Source organism: Semicossyphus pulcher, unplaced genomic scaffold (assembly GCF_022749685.1).
Source record: "Semicossyphus pulcher isolate SPU_LCO1_2020_fin unplaced genomic scaffold, fSemPul1.0.p SCAF_9, whole genome shotgun sequence".
Taxonomy (NCBI): domain Eukaryota; kingdom Metazoa; phylum Chordata; class Actinopteri; order Labriformes; family Labridae; genus Semicossyphus; species Semicossyphus pulcher.
In genome coordinates, this window is record NW_027211770.1 from 1,149,769 (window position 1) to 1,170,352 (window position 20,584).

At 40.9% G+C, this 20,584-nt stretch overlaps 2 protein-coding genes across 2 annotated transcripts in view; one reads left to right on the top strand and one right to left on the bottom strand.

Moving 5' to 3' along the window:
• The window catches only part of LOC138583669 (sperm-associated antigen 1-like), a 15,666-nt gene extending 13,798 nt beyond the window's left edge, over positions 1 to 1,868 (top strand). The window contains exon 18 of the mRNA XM_069655621.1: positions 181 to 1,868. Within this exon, the coding sequence (XP_069511722.1) occupies positions 181 to 309 (129 nt within the window). The 3' untranslated portion in view covers positions 310 to 1,868. The remainder of the gene's footprint in view (positions 1 to 180) is intronic.
• LOC138583913 (E3 ubiquitin-protein ligase RNF19A-like) lies at positions 1,810 to 17,755 on the bottom strand. The gene is made up of 9 exons (XM_069655976.1): positions 16,802 to 17,755; positions 15,446 to 15,654; positions 13,285 to 13,429; positions 10,634 to 10,796; positions 8,557 to 8,671; positions 8,095 to 8,256; positions 7,307 to 7,520; positions 7,066 to 7,209; positions 1,810 to 5,360 (listed from the first exon to the last, which is right to left on the bottom strand). Exons 1-9 carry the CDS (start codon positions 17,500 to 17,502, stop codon positions 4,571 to 4,573), a joined length of 2,643 nt encoding a protein of 880 aa, XP_069512077.1. The 5' UTR covers positions 17,503 to 17,755; the 3' UTR covers positions 1,810 to 4,570.
• Positions 17,756 to 20,584: the final 2,829 nt, after the last annotated feature.

The window sequence follows — 20,584 nt, forward strand, 5'->3', positions numbered from 1 at the left end:
AGGTTTTGAAGTTACAAAAACCTTCAATATGTAAAAAGTACTTTAAAGAAAAGTATTTTGAAGTCACACAGAGCACACATCTAATTTTGTCAGTACTACAGCTAATGTGTAATACAGTTCATTTTCATCTATTCACTATGTTTCCAACAACAAGGTTTAAATTCTATGCTGTTTTTGCAGGTGGCGCTGATGTTGCTGGAGAAGGACGAACGTCGCCACATGACTCAGCTGTTTGAGCATCTGTCTGCTGTGGAGAGCTCAGAGTTTACTAAGAACGATATTCAGAATCTGGCGAACAAATACATCTGACCCTCCTGACCCTGCTCCCCGCTGCATGAGCTGCTGCACCACTAAAACTCTTGGATCTATGCAAAACACTGCACAAGAACTGAGTACACAAAGGCAGGAAGCTGCAGAATGTGCCCCAGAGCAATACAAATGAACTGAGTCACATTCACTCTACTGGTGTGTGCTTTAAATCATCTGATCACTATATGTTTTTTTGACAGCATAAGGAATATATTTTTCTCTCCGAAACATTTTGCTATGCAGATTTACTTTTGTACCATCACTAATCATTTGCATTGTACAACAGGTAACAGTGAGATACTGTGGACCTTTTACTTCGAAGGCACCATAAGTTAACAGAGAAAGATAAACAGAGTTCAATGTACAATGTTATGTAAGACTACAGGCAGGTTAGTTTTCTCAGGACAGGCTAGTGTTCCCAGAACCGAGCTCAGTTTTCGTTGAACCCTGTCATTCTTCTGATGTCAGTCATTTGAATAATGAGCTTCTTTCAGAAACCAGTGAAGATCAGAGATGACAGTGCATGCTGAATGTAACCTAGCAAAGGAACAAGTGAGGTAATTTGCAACAGAGCTAATTAAAATGGCCATTGCTGTAAAAGAAAACAAGGGATAAAACCATCGAAAAAATAGGCCTGCATGATGTCATATGGCTGTTCTGTGCAGTATGATGTGAGTATCTTTTGAACTGATATCTTCTGATTAAGTAGGACAAAATAGAATTTGTAACCTTACATGACTGAGATGCTGTCTTTTGTTCTTCAGCCATTCATTTAGTAAAGCTGAGTTCTAAAATCACTCCTAAAGGCTGGCGTTTGTGTCTGTTCCATAAGGAATGACAAAGTCATTTAATTTATTTGTTTACCAAATTAGCCTTCCAGCCAACACATTTATCTCCACAGTTCAGTTGGGTATGAAGTGGAAAGAGGCAACATCTTTATGAGATGTGGGCCTAGAATTTCATAGTACGGGTTCACTTACATTTTGGTGAGTGTGCAAATACTTCTAAAGATATGGTATATTATGTCATACAGTAGCTTGTTAAACGGCTTGGATTTATGCATCATAAATCATATATCTATATTCACTTAGCTACATGCACGAAATGTTTAAAATGTGTAATTTCTTCGCTAATTAAAATTCATTTTGTCCATGTTAAATATTCAACTATTGAATGTTTCAGTCCTTAAAATTGAAGACTGCCTAAATCCAACGACACTTTGTTTTTGAATGTTTAATCAATTCTACATGAATGTACCAAACTTAGTCCAGGGACAAGTTAAAGGGCCGGAAGCATTCATTTCAAATTACCACATTTTTTTTCAATGTGGTTTTAACATTATATTCATGTACAACAAATGTACAGAATTCAGTTATTCAATAAACTGGCAAAAAGCTCACGCTATTCTCTCTGTGTTAAATGAAATAGTTTAAAAAAAAAATAATTACCCTAACCATTTAGAGTACTTGCATTATCCTGAAAAAAGGATGATGGGACAATATTTCATGTATTTTTTTATTTTTCTGATATGCATTTACACGCATATAATAAAGCAAATTACCAAACACATATACAAATTCCTTATGCCATTCTGCACAAATTATATCTGGCACTAGTGTTCAACTTATTATCAAGAAACTGGAGATTTGGTGAAGAATGAGCGAACTGGGGAGGAAGAAAAAATACATTTTGCTTTAATGTGTGGGAGGACTGCAGCATGTTGCCTCATCTGCCAAAAAAGTGTTCATTCAGAAACAGACTTCGGTCAAAATACCATTCAAGATGCTATTACCTACCCGGTAGAGAGGTTCACCTGAGCCGACTCAGTGGCCTCAATAAAGCTGACCACTGAGCAGTGAAGAGAGGCTTTAGCAAACACTCCGGAGTAAAGTGTAGAAAACAGAATATGACTTCAAGTCTGCTCCGCAGCACCAATTGGCAAAACAAAAAGGAATCGCAGAACAAATGAATAGGGAAGGTCACCCAGAAAAAACCCTATGTATCCCTATTAACCATCTTGAACTTGAATGTAATAAGAAATACAGGTAGCAGTGCAGGAGTCTCAGGCCTTTCTGGGACTGCAGTTATTTGCGTAGCATTTGGGAAGCATGTACAAAACAGCAGTCTATATATTTGTATTATCCTGGTTCTTGTCTTCATTCATCCCCACGGTGTAAAAAGGATAAACCATACTGTGACAAGTCAAAGGTATAAGATTTAACAAGAGCCTGAGTGCTGTCTTTGGTAGGCAATTGAAAAGTCTTCATTTACCATGTCTACCACAGTATGTGTGAATGAGCATCCCTCCTACACAGACTGACATTCTGCAACCTATAATGAGTCGTCTTAGTTTGGAGTCTTGAAGACACAGTGGAGATAGAGACAAACAGAGAACATAAACAGCTTCTTGAAGGCACCATGAGTTAACAAAGAAAGATATCAAAGCTCTCTCTTACTCAGTGAGGCGAGACCATCACCTTAATCACCTTTGAACAGGACACAACATTTTCTTTATACAATTTCACAGAATTGACCAACCCATTGGTTAATGCTAATGTAATGACTTTCAACATTATCTCTTAAACTGTGGCCTCCACAGAGCTGAGCTCTACAAAGAGGCTAACAAGGCCTGGGCTTACAGACAAATCTTAGCAGCTGCAGGCCTAAACTCAGTGAGTACCAAGCCGCTGAAGAGCTGTCAAGTACCATCTGCTCGGTGCTAGATGGGCACCCATCTAAAGAGAATGACATTTGTGTTAACAGTTGAATTTAGTGGTAAATGATTAAGGATGATTTAGGATGTCGAAGAGATAGTTCAGATTTCTTTATGTGGGGTTGTGTGAGGTACTGATCAGCAGTAAGTGTATTACCTTCAGTAGACCGCGGTCAGCCCGAACCCTGTTTGGAGAACCCGGTGGAAGTACCGACATAGAAGCTAAGCTATGAGCAGTTGTTAACACGGTTTGGATCAAGAAACAATTTAGCCACTTAAAAAAAATTCCATCTTTAAATACTAAGAGTAACCAAACGGTTTATTTTGGATTATTTACACTGCTTCATCTTGCCGTCAGAAAGCCCTTTCCTTTGACACTATGTTTTTTTTAACTGTACAATGGTTCAGTATTCCTACGCATGCAGCACACTGTATCATCATCTGGTAGGGTCAGCGGTTTATCAAAGAGGCAACAAATAAATGAAATTACAATATGATTGAAACAATGAAATGCTGTTTACGGTGGGGACAAGATCCCAGAATAAACAGAGGAAAAGGTTGTTTGGTAAGGTTTCAAGTTTTTATTTAGCGCTATCTGTCCTAATGGTTTGGTGCAGCAAGTTTATTATGATTTCATTTTGGCTTGCCATGGCACTCTGTGACCCAACCGGCTCACCTAAGCATAACACAGTGCACTTCGTTCGTGCATGCAGAAACTTGTACAGTAGACGTAAGGGCTGTCTGACTGTAAGATTAAATATCATATAATATCAAAATATATATATTATGATATTTATTTATTACGGGCACATTGTGCCCCAAACTCTGTCCGCAGTGCTACATACAGGTGCCATTCTGACCACCATCCTCTGTAAGTAAAAAATAGACTATGATAAGAACGTTATACAAACCCACCTCTTAAAATCTGAACTATCCCTGTAAGTCCAGGCCTTGTAGTTTACATTAGAGGGTTCATCAAATAATCATCTAGGAAAAAGTCTAAAAATAAACAGACAAGATCGCAAAGGTTTCTCTGTTACTAGTAGATTTGGGGGAAAATAAAAAGACGAAATAGTGATTCACATTGCCTGGTCCCTGTTTGAGTTCACTTCTGCTATAACATGAAAATTCCTGCATGGTTTTGCATCTCATGCCAAAAATCAAATACTAGCAAAACTGGCACAGTGGTTTTTAATTTGAATCTACAGAGATCAACAGGACAGCAACCAAATCTGTGGGCTGCCTCTGTTCCAAGTGGTGAGTAAGTGAACTGTCAAAAAGTCTCCCAGTCTCCACAGGGACATTTCTGACATGGCTGTACTGTGGTAACCTTTCAGTACTTCCAAACAGCCCTCTGACAGTCAGTGGAAACAGTATTTTACTTAACTTGCTTTTATGAGGGACATAAATCTAAAAAAAAAAACATGTTCCCATTGCAAGGGAGTAACAGGAAATGCAGGTTAGAGTGTAAGCTATAACTTGTAGTTTAGTGGAGAAAACGATATTAAATCAAAATAGCATCTGTGCAGCACTTAAGGTATTGAGATTTTATATGTCAGTCTGAATACAGGAGTTCTTGGGCTGCTGCTGGGTCTGGGCTGGGTGTTGTGGTTGTTGTTGGTTGTTGTTGGTTTCTCTGAGCATCTCTCTGGTGTTGCTGTGAGAGTCCAGCTCAGCAGGGCACACCAGGTTGACATTCTCCTCAGTGATGAAGCAGAGAGGAGAAAGCTCTGCACCATGGCCAAGGGAGGAGGTTGGGGATTGGGGCGTGAACACAGCTCCTTGGCCCTGGGGAGAGGATGAAGAAGCGGGACAAGTCTCCAGGCGATCGTTCTCCACCTCTGGTAGGGGGCTGACGTTGGCAAAGCGTGTGTGGTATTCGCCTCCACCTGAGCCGTGGCTACAGGACGTCTTCATGCTTTCCAGATCAGAGCAGCTGAACTCGGAGAAGTGACTGGAGTGGGAGTCGGCCACAGATGGTAAGCTGCCACTCAGCGAGGGAGAATCAAACTCTGAGGAGTTAGTGCTTTGCTGCTCCAGCAGCTGAGCATCCATGTCCTCCCGTGTTTCGTTTATCTTGGTGCCTCCTCCACCTTTCTTGCGCAGCTTTCCTTTGCTTTTTTTGCCCCCAGAGCTGGAGGAGGAGGAGCAGGACGCCTCTTTGGCCCACTTAGTGGAGGTTCCTTTGCATTCTGAGGAAGTGCAACCATTGGAGGGGTAGGTCCAGCCACAGCGGCCAACATGGCTGCCATCATCTATGCTGCTGCTGCCACTGTGGTGCCGTAGTTTGCCAGGTTTGGATTCAATGTCAACCTGGACCTCCATACTGTTCCCATCCCTGAAACATGAGAGGAAGAGAGAAGGGCCAAATGGAAAGACATTAAAAAAAGTTTTGCATATAATGCATGTTGGTGTACATGTGCAAGTGTGTGGATTTGTATAAGGAGTATGATTCAAAAGTTTTTAAGCAATGAGTTTGAAACTTCTAAAGTCCCTTTCACACATGCACTCCACCACGGAATTGAGTAGACATTGCCTAGAGAAGCTGAAAGTGAGAACACGAAAGTCCGAATCAAGGCTGGACGTGTTGCATTGATAAACAAAAAAAACGTTGTTGCTAAGGAAGAGTTCCCATTGTCCCATTGTTGTTAAACTAGTAAAACACCTGTCAAGTCTGGGATTTACAATAAACTGTTTGTAAGAGCTGCGCCCTCCTCCACATGCTCATGAACGATCTGTGGATGGAGTTGAGTTCTGTCACTGTGGAGCTTAGTTAATACATGAGAATGCGGCTGCCTGCAGCAGTGAGTGGAGTCGCTCCCCACGATCCGACGAAAACAAGAGCAAACTGCACGGATCTGTAAAACTTTATGGTTGGTTTGTGCTGGAATATCGTTGCAATGTGCTTTGCGAATTGGAAATGAGATGGATCAGATAATGGTGCCAAATGATGCACAATTTATGGTAGAATCAACAGCCACAATTCACTGTTGTGAATTACCCTTTTTGTGTAGTCCTTTAATACCTTTTGCTCCAAACACCACAGGATGGTGCCTGTAACACTGTAGACTTACTGATACTGTGGATCGTGTGAGCGATCATATTGCATCCCATTTTCTATTCATCTCTACATCCGGCTGTGACCAAAACTATACAAGATAAGAGCAACCCACTACTACTTTGTTCTTAAGTCTCAGCCCCGCCCCTTTTTGGGTAAAAGATGTCCCTCTAATATGACCGGCGGCAAATAGAAATTCTGGAATATTTGACAATTTAATAGCTTAAAATAAGAATACTGTATATTGTATGGCTATTAGGAGTCCAAATCCAATAACAAGTAAGGCAAAAAGATATGTTATGACTTTGCTGATCAATGTGTGTTTGTCATGTGAAGGTGAAAATATTGATGTTAATGAGTGGACAATGACGTGACTGGTTAGCTGGATAGTGTTGTTGTAAAAAATATTGTCAAATTATATTTACTGTATGTCCACCATACTCAATGTTATTTTCTTTCAATCTTGCTAGCAGAACTAGCTTTTTGGCTCATAGCTGAGCCGAAGTGCTCCACGAGCTGCATCGTGGATTAGAAACATATCCCACTGCAATGTTTCCATTGCGCTAAAACCTTATGGGATTTAAATGACATTTTCCAGTATTAGTCGGCCCTCAGGGGTTACCAGGGAAACTGAGTGATGGCTTGTTAAAACGTTATACCTTGACTGTAAAACACAATGAAATATAAAGTATTTTTTTCTTTAGTAAGCAACCATGGTATAAGCAGTATAATGTGTATGAGGTTTTCATATTGGCATATATGGACTCCGCTTAAGCAAAGGAGAGCGGTTCTGGCCTCACTTCATACTATTCACTTAGTATTAACATAATGTGATCACAGCATTTACTAGATATTTTTGGTGAATGTGTTTCATATGACACATTTTTGAAGGACACCCGATACACAGAAACACACACATGCTGCTAATGAAGGAACTCTTTCCTAATGGCGAAAAAACAGACGAAAAACAGTTTATGATGCTTACCTGTCGAGGGGCATGAAGGCGTTAAGAATGGATCCAGCCATTGCTTTGGTGCTAGCGTTGTCACTGATTGTACCCAGACTGACAGTGCCAGACTCACCGCTCAGACTGCAGCGCTCCTTCTGCACATCAGCCTGCACCTCTAGCCTGACAACATGTGAGGGAAAATATTTAAGCATTGCACAGTGGAGTTCCAGTCTGCACCAACATTTTAATCCCACAACATGCTTTGCTGTTTCAGTACCTATTTAAGTAATTGACCATGGCACTGCCAGAGAGGCTGCCTGTGATGCTGGCTCCAGCCAGGGCCATGGTGGACGCGGTCTCACTCAGGTTGTCCCTAATGGCTCCCAGACGGTCCATGTGGCTGCCACTGGCACTCAGGCTACCTGTCAGCCCCCCGACACTGCCTTCACCTATACTGGGGTTGTTCCTGGTGTCTGCCACAGATGTAGTATCTACATAGAAACAACAATAATGAAAAAACATTTGAAAATATGAAGAAGGGACAAAATGTGTTTTCTGTGCTGCTATGCCTGATGAAACTGATATGAACCAAATTCTCAGCTAGTATGAGTATTTCTTCCAAGTAGCCGCAGTCTCAAAGAAGCAAAAAAAGGATATCTAGTCGAGGGAGATGGCTGTTTAACATGAGTCTGGTTCTGCTTGAGCTTTCTGCCTGATAAAAGGAAGTTTTTTCCTTGCCACTGCTGCCAAATGTTGCTAAGTACTGCCCATGGTGGATTCATGTTGGCTCTCTCTCTAAATAATATAACAGAGTCGGTCTAGACCTGCTCTTTTTGTATAGTGTCTTGAGATAACTTTTGGTTATGATTTTGCGCTATATAAATAAAATTTGATTTAATTTGATTGGCACTTTCCTGTGAAAAACGCTGTGCGAAAGAACAATCAATGAACCCAGCAGCAGACTTCATAAGTACATCAGTTAGCAAAAGAAAATTGTGTTTGCTGACTACACGATAAAAACCCGGAGGTGCCAATGTCGGAAGTGTTGGGGGCACTGAAGCTTACCTGTAGCAGCTGCCCCACTGCCGACATTCATGTCATTCTCGTCATCAAACTCTATGCGAACTCCTTTGCCATTTCCAGCTGAGACACCACAACCTCCACTACGGCACAGTGAGATGGGCACCACACCATAAACATAAGCCAGCATTATGGGAACTCCGATTCCTGAGAGGTGAGAGAGACAGCAGGGACATGTTGGACTAAGACAACTGAAAAAAGACAACACTGGAGGCCAGTTCTACTGATGCACAGAAAGCAGTACAATTTGCTTTAACTTTCCCATGTTTATAAAATACCTCATAAGAAATTCAATTGACTTGGTAAACAAACTTCACAATATGAACTTGAATATTCAACTAAATAAATTCTCAAGCTAGCAAAGTAAAACAAGGATGGTTCAATGAAGATGTAGAGAGCTGGAGCAAAGAGAGAGGGAGAAAGCAGGAGACTGCAGGACACACTGACCAACAGTGACTGCAGCCACCACTGGAGACACGATGACAGAGAGAGTCACTCCACCAGCTATCACCAGGTTCCTCTTGTGGTTGGAGATATCTTTGCCTTCATAGCGGTTATGGATCTGACAGAGAAAATGAGAGAGATGTGAGTCACATGGTCAGAGAGAGGAAACTCACAACTAGAATTCAAACCAGCTGAGATCTAACCACAGTCTTATGGCCTTTAAGAACCTACATAAGAAGATTACTTGACCATTTAGGCATGTTTGGTTGTGTAGTAGACTGATATTAGGAATTTAAGTGGTATGAAAGCTTTGATGATACCCAAAATAGTTACTTTACATAAAGCAAAAATATCAACAGAGTAAACAATATTTATATATATATTAAAAAAATTAAAAATTGTCAAACGTGAAAAAGGACAGGTGTCCTGACACTTGGCGATGCAGCATGGAAAATGGTCATGTACTTGGTGTAGTGAGTCAGAAGGGTGGAGATTTAAGTCTGAAACGCTACAGTCTCCCAGTGCTTATGGAATGCAGGTGATTCATGTTCAAGTGTCATGTAATCACTACAGAACATGGTCTGGTTTTGTTTGGAAGGAGCATTTTGTTGGCTCTGGCTTTTGGTTGGTAGGCCTGAGGGAAAAATTCTGGAGAGTGTAAATAATGATATTAATTTCTTTGTTATTTCAACTCTTTCTGGGCAGATCTAACCTGATGAGTGATACTAAACAGCACAAGTGTATGTATGCAGACACACAAGCACACAGGGCAGTTTTTAACCTCAGAAGGCTAGTGGTAAATTCAGCAAGTGAGAAGACCATAGACAGTCTAGCCCATTTTACACGTAGATTCCGCAACAGCACCATAACAAAGCGCTTTATACATTTACACTGAACCAGACAAAGAGGGGTGCTGGTTTAGCTCAGTTGGTAGAGCAGGCGCCCCATGTATAGAGGCTACAGTCCTCGATGCACTGATCGCAGGACTGTCGATCCATTTGGTGCATATCTTCCCCCACTCTCTACTCCCTACATTTCCTGTCTCTCTTCAGCTGTCCTGTATAATAAAGGCAAAATGCCAAAAAAATAATCTTTACAAAAAAAAACAGACAAAGGCGAAGTTTTTGTGTCCCAGTTTGTGATTTTTCCCACGTTGCCGAGAAAAAGAGGCAAGACGTGTAAACAAACAGCGCAGGCTTCACATACACATAAGGTGCTGCTGAATCCCCCCCGTTTACACAGACGGCGTTCGCATTTGTTACACCTCCTAAATTACCTCCGCTGGAAAGACTTTGCCCCACCTCTCTGCTGAGATTGATTCGGTGGTTGCCTTAACAACAGTAGAAAAAAAAGCCGCCCCCTAGCTGCTAAAAAGCGTTCTGTCTGATCGGGTGTTTACTTCCACAAAAAAGGCAGTGCGGTGCGCCTCGCGTTATACAGCCTTCAAAACGCGTTCTGTCTGATCCAGCCCTTAGGCAGTAATAGTTGCAGTCCTTGTATCTGCATATGTGCAATACTGATAGAATGGAAATTGACTTTACTTATAAAGCACTTATCTAGTCTTCAGACCACTCAAAGCACTTTTACACTACATGTCACATTCACCCTTTCACACTCACATTCACACACTGATGGCAAAGTGCCAATCTCCTACCAGGACTCTGTGCACATTCATACACCGATAGCTATGCCTTCAGGAGCAATTTGGTTCAGTGTCTTGCCCAAGGACACTTTGACATATGACTGTAGCGTCAGGGATCGAATCCCCAACCAGGGTGAGAGATTGAGAGACGACCGTCTCTACCACTGAGCCACAGCCTCCCTTAACAACCCAATAACTGTAAGATGTAAAGCTCTTTAACACTGAAAATGTCAGTGACTAAGTAAGTAGAGGTTTAGGGTTATGTTTGTGAGAAATCATTTAAAACGATCCCAGTTTATGTACAGTAGTCACCTAAATACAGTGTAGTCCTTAAAAATTGACAGACCGAAATCTGCCTAATCAATCTGGTGAAAACTGTGAGCGGGAAAACTTGAACATATTTTAAATCATGCATATAAATCATTTCCACAGCCATACCTTCCTCCCCACATATACTGGGATACCAATAATCATAGCAGGAATTGCGATGCCAGCGATGAGTGCGATGCCAACAGGGGCACCCACAAGTGTTCCCAATTGCCAAAGAATCTTCTTCTTCCTGCTCCATGGCTTCTTTCCCCAGAAAGTACAGCCTGATGGACTGAGACAGAGGTAAGAAGGGAAAGGTTAAGAAAAAGTACAATGTGGGGGGATACTGTTATAAATCTATTTTCACATATTTAATTCATACGTTCAGCACTGTCACAGGTCTTCATCTGTGTTTTCCTTCACACAACTGAGGGAAAAAGTTTCTCCCAGTGGAGACAAAGATTGCTGTCTAGCTTCTTGTCTGTCCTGAGGTGGGTGTTAAGGCCATTAATTTTTTTATTTTTTCCCCCAATTATTATTAATATATTACGGTACTGCTTAAGAAAAAGGGACCCTCCATCTCAAGAAAGAAAAAAAACTTTTAAAAAACGTTTGTGTTTATTGGCTCCAAATAGGAATCAAGAAGGGGTATAGGCCTTCAGGTGTTTTTGGAAAAGTAGAAAGCCCAAGGACGTAGGTTATTCTTTCTTGTTTGTGATGGTAATGACAGAATAGCAAATTCCGTATCATGAAAAAAATTTGACACCAGTGATGGTAACTAAACAAAAATACTGCCAAATGCTATACATAAAATAATAAACATAATATATTTTAATTTAATCAAGCAGGCCAGAGGTAGAGCAACCAAACCTGCTGGAAAACTTCCTATTGGCTTTGGTTTAAGAGTAAGAGCCACTTGTGTTAGAGTGTGTAAAGGAGTTACCTATTCCCCTTTCCCACCTAAATTTAGCATGTTGACGTGGGTTTTTCAGACCCACTTATAAATGCCGATTGTCTCCGTTCTCATTTCCAGTGAAGTATATTCCTTTCGGTCTCTTTTCTGCTGCGTTACCGCCTGACGTCACAAGAACGCCGGAAACATTTATTGTATCTATTGTGTCTATTTATCAAACTCTGCGCCGACAAATTTGGAACAATGTCCGAGTGCTCAGATGGAGACGGATTGGATTTGTAGCTGAGATGACAAGGAAGAAGTTATATACGGAGCATAGCATTGCCTCAGGTTTTGTGTTCCCATCAATGCCGATCGGAGCCGAGGCGATAATTACCCGGGTCTACTGCAGAGTCATTTGACCTGGGTTTGAATGTCGATTGTAACCTTTGTGAATTGGCCTAAAGAAGTGCTGTCTAATTGCTCGTATCTTAGCCATTACACAAGCAGCAAATCTTATGTAAAATAGGGTTGGGCAATGTCTACCGAACTTGTGTATGATGATATCAAGAGTGAATCATCGGCGATGAGCAATAGCATCATCTATTGGCCAAACCAATGTTAGAACAAGTAAATAAGTTTAGCTCTGCAGGAATAAGAGGCACTGTATACATTTGGTGTTAACATACTGTATGTTAGCCTTAAGTACCGTTGTAAACACTCCCAGGACCCATTGAGGACACATTGAGATCCAATCACTCAGGCCATATTCGGAGGGGTCCATCTTTTTCTTTTTTTCTCATGTCAATCCAAGCATGTAAAAATGTAGTTTATGCATTAGAGCGGGGCGCGCAAGTAGAAGCAGGTCATATTGTGTCCTGTATTTATTCAGTAAGGCAGACTGGGGAAGAGGGTGAGATGGCACGGATAAGAGATGTGATGTGCCAGCAGGTTATCATCGTTTCTGATAATGCAGCACAGGAGGAGACAGATGTTTCAAATGTTTCATAGAGATGACGAGGATATAAAACACAGATCTGTCTCTTATATTCTGTCCCATACTTAAAAAAGGGCGTCGCAATTTGTCCCAAATTCCTGTGTACAGCCCACTACAATGCACAAACTACCTCTCCACAGGCTGTGAATGCCATGAGTGGGAGTTCATCTTACTTCATAGGAGCAGGGAGGAGACAGATATTTCATAGCGTAGATATGTGTGTCTATTACAATGATCTTTTTGACAGTTTATTTCACTTTTAACAGAGACTCCAGTCTACAGTGGAGTTTATACCCTCACAGATACATAACAGAACTGAAGAGAAACATCAGGCTTCAAGAACAAACGTAGCTTTAAATCACGTTATCATTTCAGTCCATAATCCCCCGCTGCCTCTCTGTAGCTCCCCTATATGGGATCCCCCCTGGGATCAATAAAGGATTATCTTATATGAGCGCAGCTCTCCCTTTCTCTGCTTACAGTCTTAATCAGATTTTTTATCATTTCATGTTTTTAAAGTGGTGAATAAAGTTGCGTGTTATTATTTGCATAGAGAGTGGGGAAGAAAGGCCTGATCACAAATGGTCAATGGGGGCTTGTTTTGAGACACATAATAAAGCCAGGTGTGAACAGCCGTACTTAGAGCTGTCTGCTTGATCAGATCACCTAGACTATACCAGATATAAAACACTCTTAAAGTCAACAATGCTTGTTGTCCCAAAAGTATAGAAGTTTCTATTTGCCTAGGAATTGTTTCATCACTTTGATGAAGGTAGTAATTACAATATTTATATAGTTGGTGTTTTTTGTTGTTGTTACTTTACTTGAACTACTCTCGCTCTTATGTAAAATTGTGTACGATTATATGTGTATGTGCACAGATGTACTGACCTCAGGTAGTGCAGGTCTGAGATTTCCTTCATGCAGAGCCAGCAGAACTCACAGCCGCAAACAGCGCAGGTCATGTGGTTACAGCTACCATCGTTCATCTTGATGATGTAAGCAGCACAACGTGGACATGGCTTAATGTCATCAGCTGAAGGGTGGACAGTGAGAAAGAGAATATGATCATGTTTTCCCCCATTCTATACAGTTCAGGGTTCCCACTCTTTTAAAGAAATCATTTTCCAGGACATTTTCCCAGAGTTTTTCTTGACAATACAGGACAGAACTTGCTTACAAACATAGGCCTGTAGGCCTTGTACTGACACATTAAACCACAGTTTCATTCCTCTTTTTTTAATGATGCAGGGTCACGATGCGGTGTCTCAGGTTTATTACAGGTGACGGCTACACCCATCACTGCCAACTGTACAATAAGGTTGTTTGGCTTCCTTTTTTTTGTTAGATGTGATCAGCACTGGTATGTTTTTGTTTTTGTTTTTTTACTTACAAAGCTCTCCTCAACAAACAAACACCAACATGTTCTGTGTTACACACTTGAATTGTGGCAGTTACAATACTCACTCCAAACACTGGCTTAATACTCCTCATACGAACTTTAAATTTGGACAAAAATTGATTATGTTCTACCTATGTAACAATTTCATATAATAAGTAGTAATTCACACCATAACGTACCCATAGCCTATAGCTGTATTGATATAGATGAATAAAGTCTTCATTTCAGTTGAAGCTAAATTAACTTTTTTCAAGCAGATAACCCCTGACACACAGCAACAAACAGCAAAACTCTTTGGCATGGCTTTTAACAGCAGACACGCCCATGTTGCCTACATCAATTGTTTTCTTGCATGTCTTGCAGTATGCTCGGTGTACATCCCCTGCCACATGTCCTACCCAGTCCCTGAACTCAGGATTGTCCCTTCATTCCTCCTTAAACTTAATAAATAATCTAAATAAATAATGGTGTCCTCAATGCTGAGAAATACAGGCAGATACTTATCCATCATGCAATACCATCAGGGAGGCGTATGATTGGCCCCAAATTTATTCTGCAGCAGGACAACGACCCCAAACATACAGCCAATGTCATTAAGAACTATCTTCAGCGTAAAGAAGAACGAGAAGTCCAGGAAGTGATGGTATGGCCCTCACAGAGCCCTGATCTCAACATCATTGAGTCTGTCTGGGATTACATGAAGAGACAGAAGGATTTGAGGAAGCCTACATCCACAGAAGATCTGTGGTTAGTTCTCCAAGATGTTTGGAACAACCTACCAGCTGAGTTCCTTCAAAAACTGTGTGCAAGTGTACCTAGAAGAATTGATGCTGTTTTGAAGGCAAAGGGGGGTCACACCAAACGTTGATTTGATTTAGATTTATTTTCTGTTCATTCACTGCATTTTGTTATGAAAATAAACTGTTCCAAACAAACACTTCCATTTTTGAAAGCATTCTTAGTTTACAGCATTTTTTCCACGACTGCCTAAAACTTTTGCACAGTGCTGTATTTTGTAGTACATTTTTTATTGCCATGGCAAAGTTTTACATAAAATTAAGTGCAAAAATCGAAATTTAAAGAAACCAAATTGCATAATCTGTACATTTTCAGTACACACACATATGCAGCTTTATCAAGCCTACATCTGTCCAAGCACCTACAGTATGTGAAGTCTGAAGTGAAAGAACATGGCAATATATTGAAAAAAAAAACCGTACTTTTCTATCGTTTTTCAGTTGGTAAGAAAGTGTCTCAAGGTAGCAATCTTATATCGCTTGCAGGACTCGATTGCGCCTTTGACAGCTGTGGGAGCTTAGACTGGAGTTGAGGCGGCTGAAACTTGAACTTATGCTACCGGCTAGCTGACATCAGAATATGTCATCAAGTAATTTTAAGTCAAAAGATCCGGTGTTTTAGCTGCACGCTAACAGGAATTAGCATCGAAGGGGAAATGTCATCAAGAACTTTAACCACGTCCAGTCGCCTGTTGGTTTAAAGTTAGAATTACGAAGACCTGGATGACTGAGAACCTTCACAGACATACTACTATCATTATAGCTAAAAAGGCAATAAAGTAAATACAAAGGGTAAAAAATAGGACATATACAGAAAAGAGAAATCAAACAAATGTGTGTTCAGACAGCCAACCTGCTGCGCCACTCTCTTGGCTGTAGCTGAGGGAGGATGAGCGGACGGTCCTCAGGCGAAGGCTCTGGGCTCTCTGTTGTCGTGCGGCATCACAGGTCTGGTTGGGATGCCACAGCTGCTTACAGTGGTAACAGAACTCTGTACTGCAGCCTTCCCTGCCACACGTGATCTTAGGACAGCTGGCACACCCGAAGGCAATTACTGCATATCTGGTAGAAGACAAGCATGAACAAAACAGTGACGTCAGAGAAATTTTGTCTAAATGTACCAAGGTTGTATAAAAATGCCAGTTGCAAAAAAAAGGGCATATATAAGTAAAAGGGATGCATGTACATTTACAGATAAAAGAAAGACTACCATTTTTGAAGCGGTGATGCACAACTATGTTGAATTCTTAACACTTTAAATAATGTAGCTTAGAGCTCCTTATCCATCTTCTTATACTATTCAAAGGAAAGTTCTAAAATGGCAAACTAGACAAGCTCTCTGTGTCCGCCCATGTAGTGGCTGTAAAGTACTCCTGACAAGGGTAATGATGCTTTGTCCACAATTAGTCACTTTGTTGACTGTGTGTGTCACTGGTTAAATACCAAAGTAAAAACAGCATGCTGTTATATACAGTGAGGGAAATAATTATTTTATCCCTTGCCGATTTTGTAAGTTTGCCCACTGACAAAGAAATGAACAGTCTCTAATTTTAATGGTAGGTTTGTTTTGACAGTGAGAGACAGAATATCAAAAACAATATCCAGAAAATCACATTATATAAAAGTTATAAATTGATTTGCATTTGATTGAGTGAAATAAGTATTTGATCCCCTAGCAACCAGCAAGAATTCTGGCTCCCACAGACCGGTTATGTGCTCCTGAGGCACACAGACTTGTCCTCTCGCTTTAATTGAAACAATCAATTAATCAGATTCCAACCTCTCCACCATTGGCAAGACCAAAGAGCTATCTAAGGCCATCCGGGACAAGATTGAAGACTTGCACAAGGACGGAATGGGCTACAAGACCATCAGCAAGCAGCTTGGTGAGAAGGAGACTGTTGATGCGATTATTCGAAAATGGTTTGAAGTTACTTTGTCATTTTAAGTTTCTCCTCCAATGGAACATACTGTAACTTATATTGTTCCTGTTTAAGACAGTTCTCTAGGGGAAAACATACTCTATTCTATTACACATGACACATTCAACTTGCTTAACCTGTATACCGGAGACATCAAGGATAAACACAACAAACATTTTACAGAAAACAATGTAATCTTTTTAATGCTCGTGTGAAAGCATCAGTTTTAACTGCATCAGAGTGCATGTCACTGTGGCAATGCTAACTTGCTGTAATTCACTTCTTACCCACAATCTGGTGCAGGGCACCAGCGGCAGTCCGGATCAGCCACTAGCCACCTCCTGAGCATGAACTCCTCATATTTGTCCATGAGTGTCTGGTCACCCAGGATCACGCGGATGTCGTGCGGGTTGAAGCGTTCTGAGCACTCAGGGCAGCTGATGTTGACACGTGATTCTGAGATCTCAATGCGCAGGTACTGGCGCAGGCAATCGATACAGGAGCGGTGTGGACAGGTCATGATGTCAGGGAAGTGCTCCCTGGAGTGGCGCAGAAGGCACAGCGGGCACTCCAGTAGTTCGGTCCCTACCCCAACCCCCACCTTGGAGGAAGAGGAGGACATAGAGGAAGAAGGCCCTGAGGCAGATGAGGTGGAAGCAGTAGCAGCAGAGGCAGCTCCAATCCCAGCCACAGAGAAGAAAGAAGAGTTCTTGTCATTACACATCTCAGAGTGGATGTTCTCGATGCTAGCGATACCATCCACCCCTCCAAATCCTCCAGGTCCAGAATGGTGGAGCTCTCTAGACCTTTGGTGACCTGATTTGGGCTCCCGACCTCGCCGCCTGAAAAGAGAGGCGAGGGAGAGGCGCCTCTTCTTGGGGGCCTTCTTTACAGTGGGCAGAGAGATGGAGGAAGCAGTGGACTGCAGGTCCCGGTCAGAGCCCATCACCCCGCCACCACCCAAAGGCTGGTGCGTCTTCAGGCTCATCTCTCCGGAGGGTGGGGAGGGGTGTCCCAGCGGGGAGCCACCGCTGGGTAGTCTGCCCCTCACATGTGCAGGAAGGTCTGGGAGAGGGATGGGGCTGGGAGAAGGGGTAAGGTGGTGGATGGGGGATGGGGAGGGTGGTCCAGGGTGGGGGGACAGGGCTCCAGAGGGGCCGTCTGCGTTTAAGACATGGTGGCTTCTCCTGATCAACCTCGTGGTCACATCTAATAGCCGGATTTTGGCGGAGAGGTTGGGGTCACCTTACACAAAACTGATGCAACAGACCCTGGTGGAGTAAAAGAAGAAAATAGTGGAGAAAAAAGAGAAAAGAGAAGGAAAAAGAGAATTAATACATGTTAATTCCAATTAGATTCTTTAGATGAAAATTACGTGATGAAACGGCAAGTCTGGTTCTCTGTGACCACCATTCCATACTCGTGTCTTACATTTTAAGAGCCATTTAAGAGCCACGAACCAACAAAAACAAGCAATCAAAATCTATTGACAAAGCAAGTTAGATTTTCTAGACTCATAGTGTCAAAGCCAAATCATAAAAAACATTTTTTTCTATGTGGACAGTCAACTTCCATACTTTGTGGTCAAAGAAATAAGTACTATCTATGAAAGTTAATCATGAACATTTTGTGAAGATTTTAATGCCTAGTAGTGAAATGTGATCATACTGTTAGAAGTTTACTTTGTCTAAAATCCAAAACATGAGCGCACATTAGTGTCAATGTACTTCTGCTTTCATGTAATAAATGTAATTGCTGGTTGTTAGCATTTTGTTCAATCAGTTGTTTATTACATCTTGTCATTACAGCTGTTTACATAGCTGATCAGTGTGTCACTCAGGGAGAGGACAGAAGGTTGACAACCTTAAACGGTATTGACGCAAACAGGACAAGTTCTGATGCATCTGTAAGATCAACAGTGCCAAGGTAAGAGACCAGTGCGTCCTCTGCTGACAATAGCAGGAAGCAGCGTGAAGTCTTAAGGACATACATTAATTTGGATATTGGCAGCCTGAAAGGAATCAGTTTTTTTCACTTCAGCAAAATTATGTTGAATGTGAAAGATACACTGACAGCTTCATTAATGAATACTTTGATCCATAAAGCAACAAGCAGCAAGGTCGTTACATCATGTTATCTAGCCCTACAGGGCCACAACAGTTAATAAATAAAAAATGATAAAACACAGGTCTATTTTTGTTGGACATTAGTGTGGCAGGGATTGACATACGGGCCATTAAAACAGCAACAAACGCCTAGAATAACATATTAGAGAATGCATGCTCTTGCACCTGAATTTGCTCTATAGTAGCTCAGTACAACTGGTAATTGCTCAATTACCATCATGATCAAACATAATTACTTCTCTGTATTCTGAGCGTGTTTCTGTGACTCATCAAAATGCTAATGTTACATGTGTTGCATACACATCTTTTAATTAACCATTCAAATTGTACCAAACAGCAAAAGACAAATCAAATGAAGTAGCAAGTTTTTTTCTGCGGTTTAACAACAGACATTGTTGAATGTATCACCACTTCCTCCCTTCGGTAAAGTCAACTCACATGCTACACAGAAATATGTAAAATCAGCTTCTGGACAATCTATGTATTCTTGACAGATTTTTTCCTTTTCTGTATCACATGATATAATATCCTATAGCCAACAATATCAGCCTTATGAAATTGGTCAGATGGACAAAGAAACTCTGTAGAGAAATAACTGTATTCAAAACTAGAATAGTCGCAGGCAATAATCAGGGTAGAAGCAGATAGCAAGCATTTGGAAGAGGGCTGCAACTAACAACTGTTTTGATAATCGATTAATCTGTCGATTATTACTTGGATTAATCAATTAATAATCGGATAAAAACAAAAAACCTACATTTTATTATATCCAGCATTTTATTCAAAACACAAAAATGATTATATCTTGTGTTATTGTACAATGCAATGTTAATGTATCAATAATGTAACTCAGTATCTTAATAATCTTGATTTACTTAATAATTACTTATGTAAAAGGAAAGTACAGACAAGGCCACTACAATTTAAAAAAGGACATTGGGGATGCTGCCATGAACTAAGTATAACAAGGAAATGTAGCAAAACAATATATATTGAACATATGCTCAAGATTATGTTGTGAATAAATAAAAGATTCACTTTTGTCCGTCTCTGACTAATGGCATAAAATATTCAAAAACTCCATAACATTACGTTTTGTGTCTATCCGACCAAATTTCAGCTAATAAGCTTTAGCTAAATTTGCTGTCTCTCGCAGATTAGTGTCGGTTCTGATGGACAAATGCACGATTACAAGTATATTTAAATACACCGAAATTCTTTCTGTCAGTTTTCTCTTCATTTTATGATGGTTTAATGAAGCTGGGCATTGGCTACATCAGTGGTTCCCAAACTTTTTCTGCAGGGCCCCCCTTTGGTGGATGAAAATATTTTCAAGCCCCCCCTACCCCTCAGCATGCTCATCGACACATAAACATACATCCATATACACTAACACACGCTATCAGACACATGCTGTTCCTCCATATCTTTTGACATGTCATAAATGCACCTCACAATGGTATTGTTGACAAAGGGACAGCCTTAAGTTTGAGGGCTGTTGCTTCATCAATCATAGGTGAAACGACTGAGGGTCATATTAATTCCTCAGCTGTAGTGTGCAGCTTTTTACATGAAGCAGCTCTGTAAGCTACTTTATAAGAGGTGAGTTGAGTATTTGATGCCACAGATGCAACTTTATTAAAGCCACTCTGTTTGGTACGACTGTTGAGAATAGAGCTGAACCATAAACTGTATAAAAAGATGGACGACATGACAGCAACCTAAAAGTGAAGCCAAAACATTTTGGGCGCCCCCTGCTGACTGGCTGCAGTATAGGTCATAAAGCCCGCCTCCTCCATGTTCACAGATGTGACATAGGTCAAACTTTAAAATCAAAATACAGCGCGATACATTTTTCTCAAACATGGTTTCTGTCATTATAGTTAGCTAGTTATTATCATGCTGATTTACGTCCAAGTGTTAATTTTTCGGACAAGTTTATTT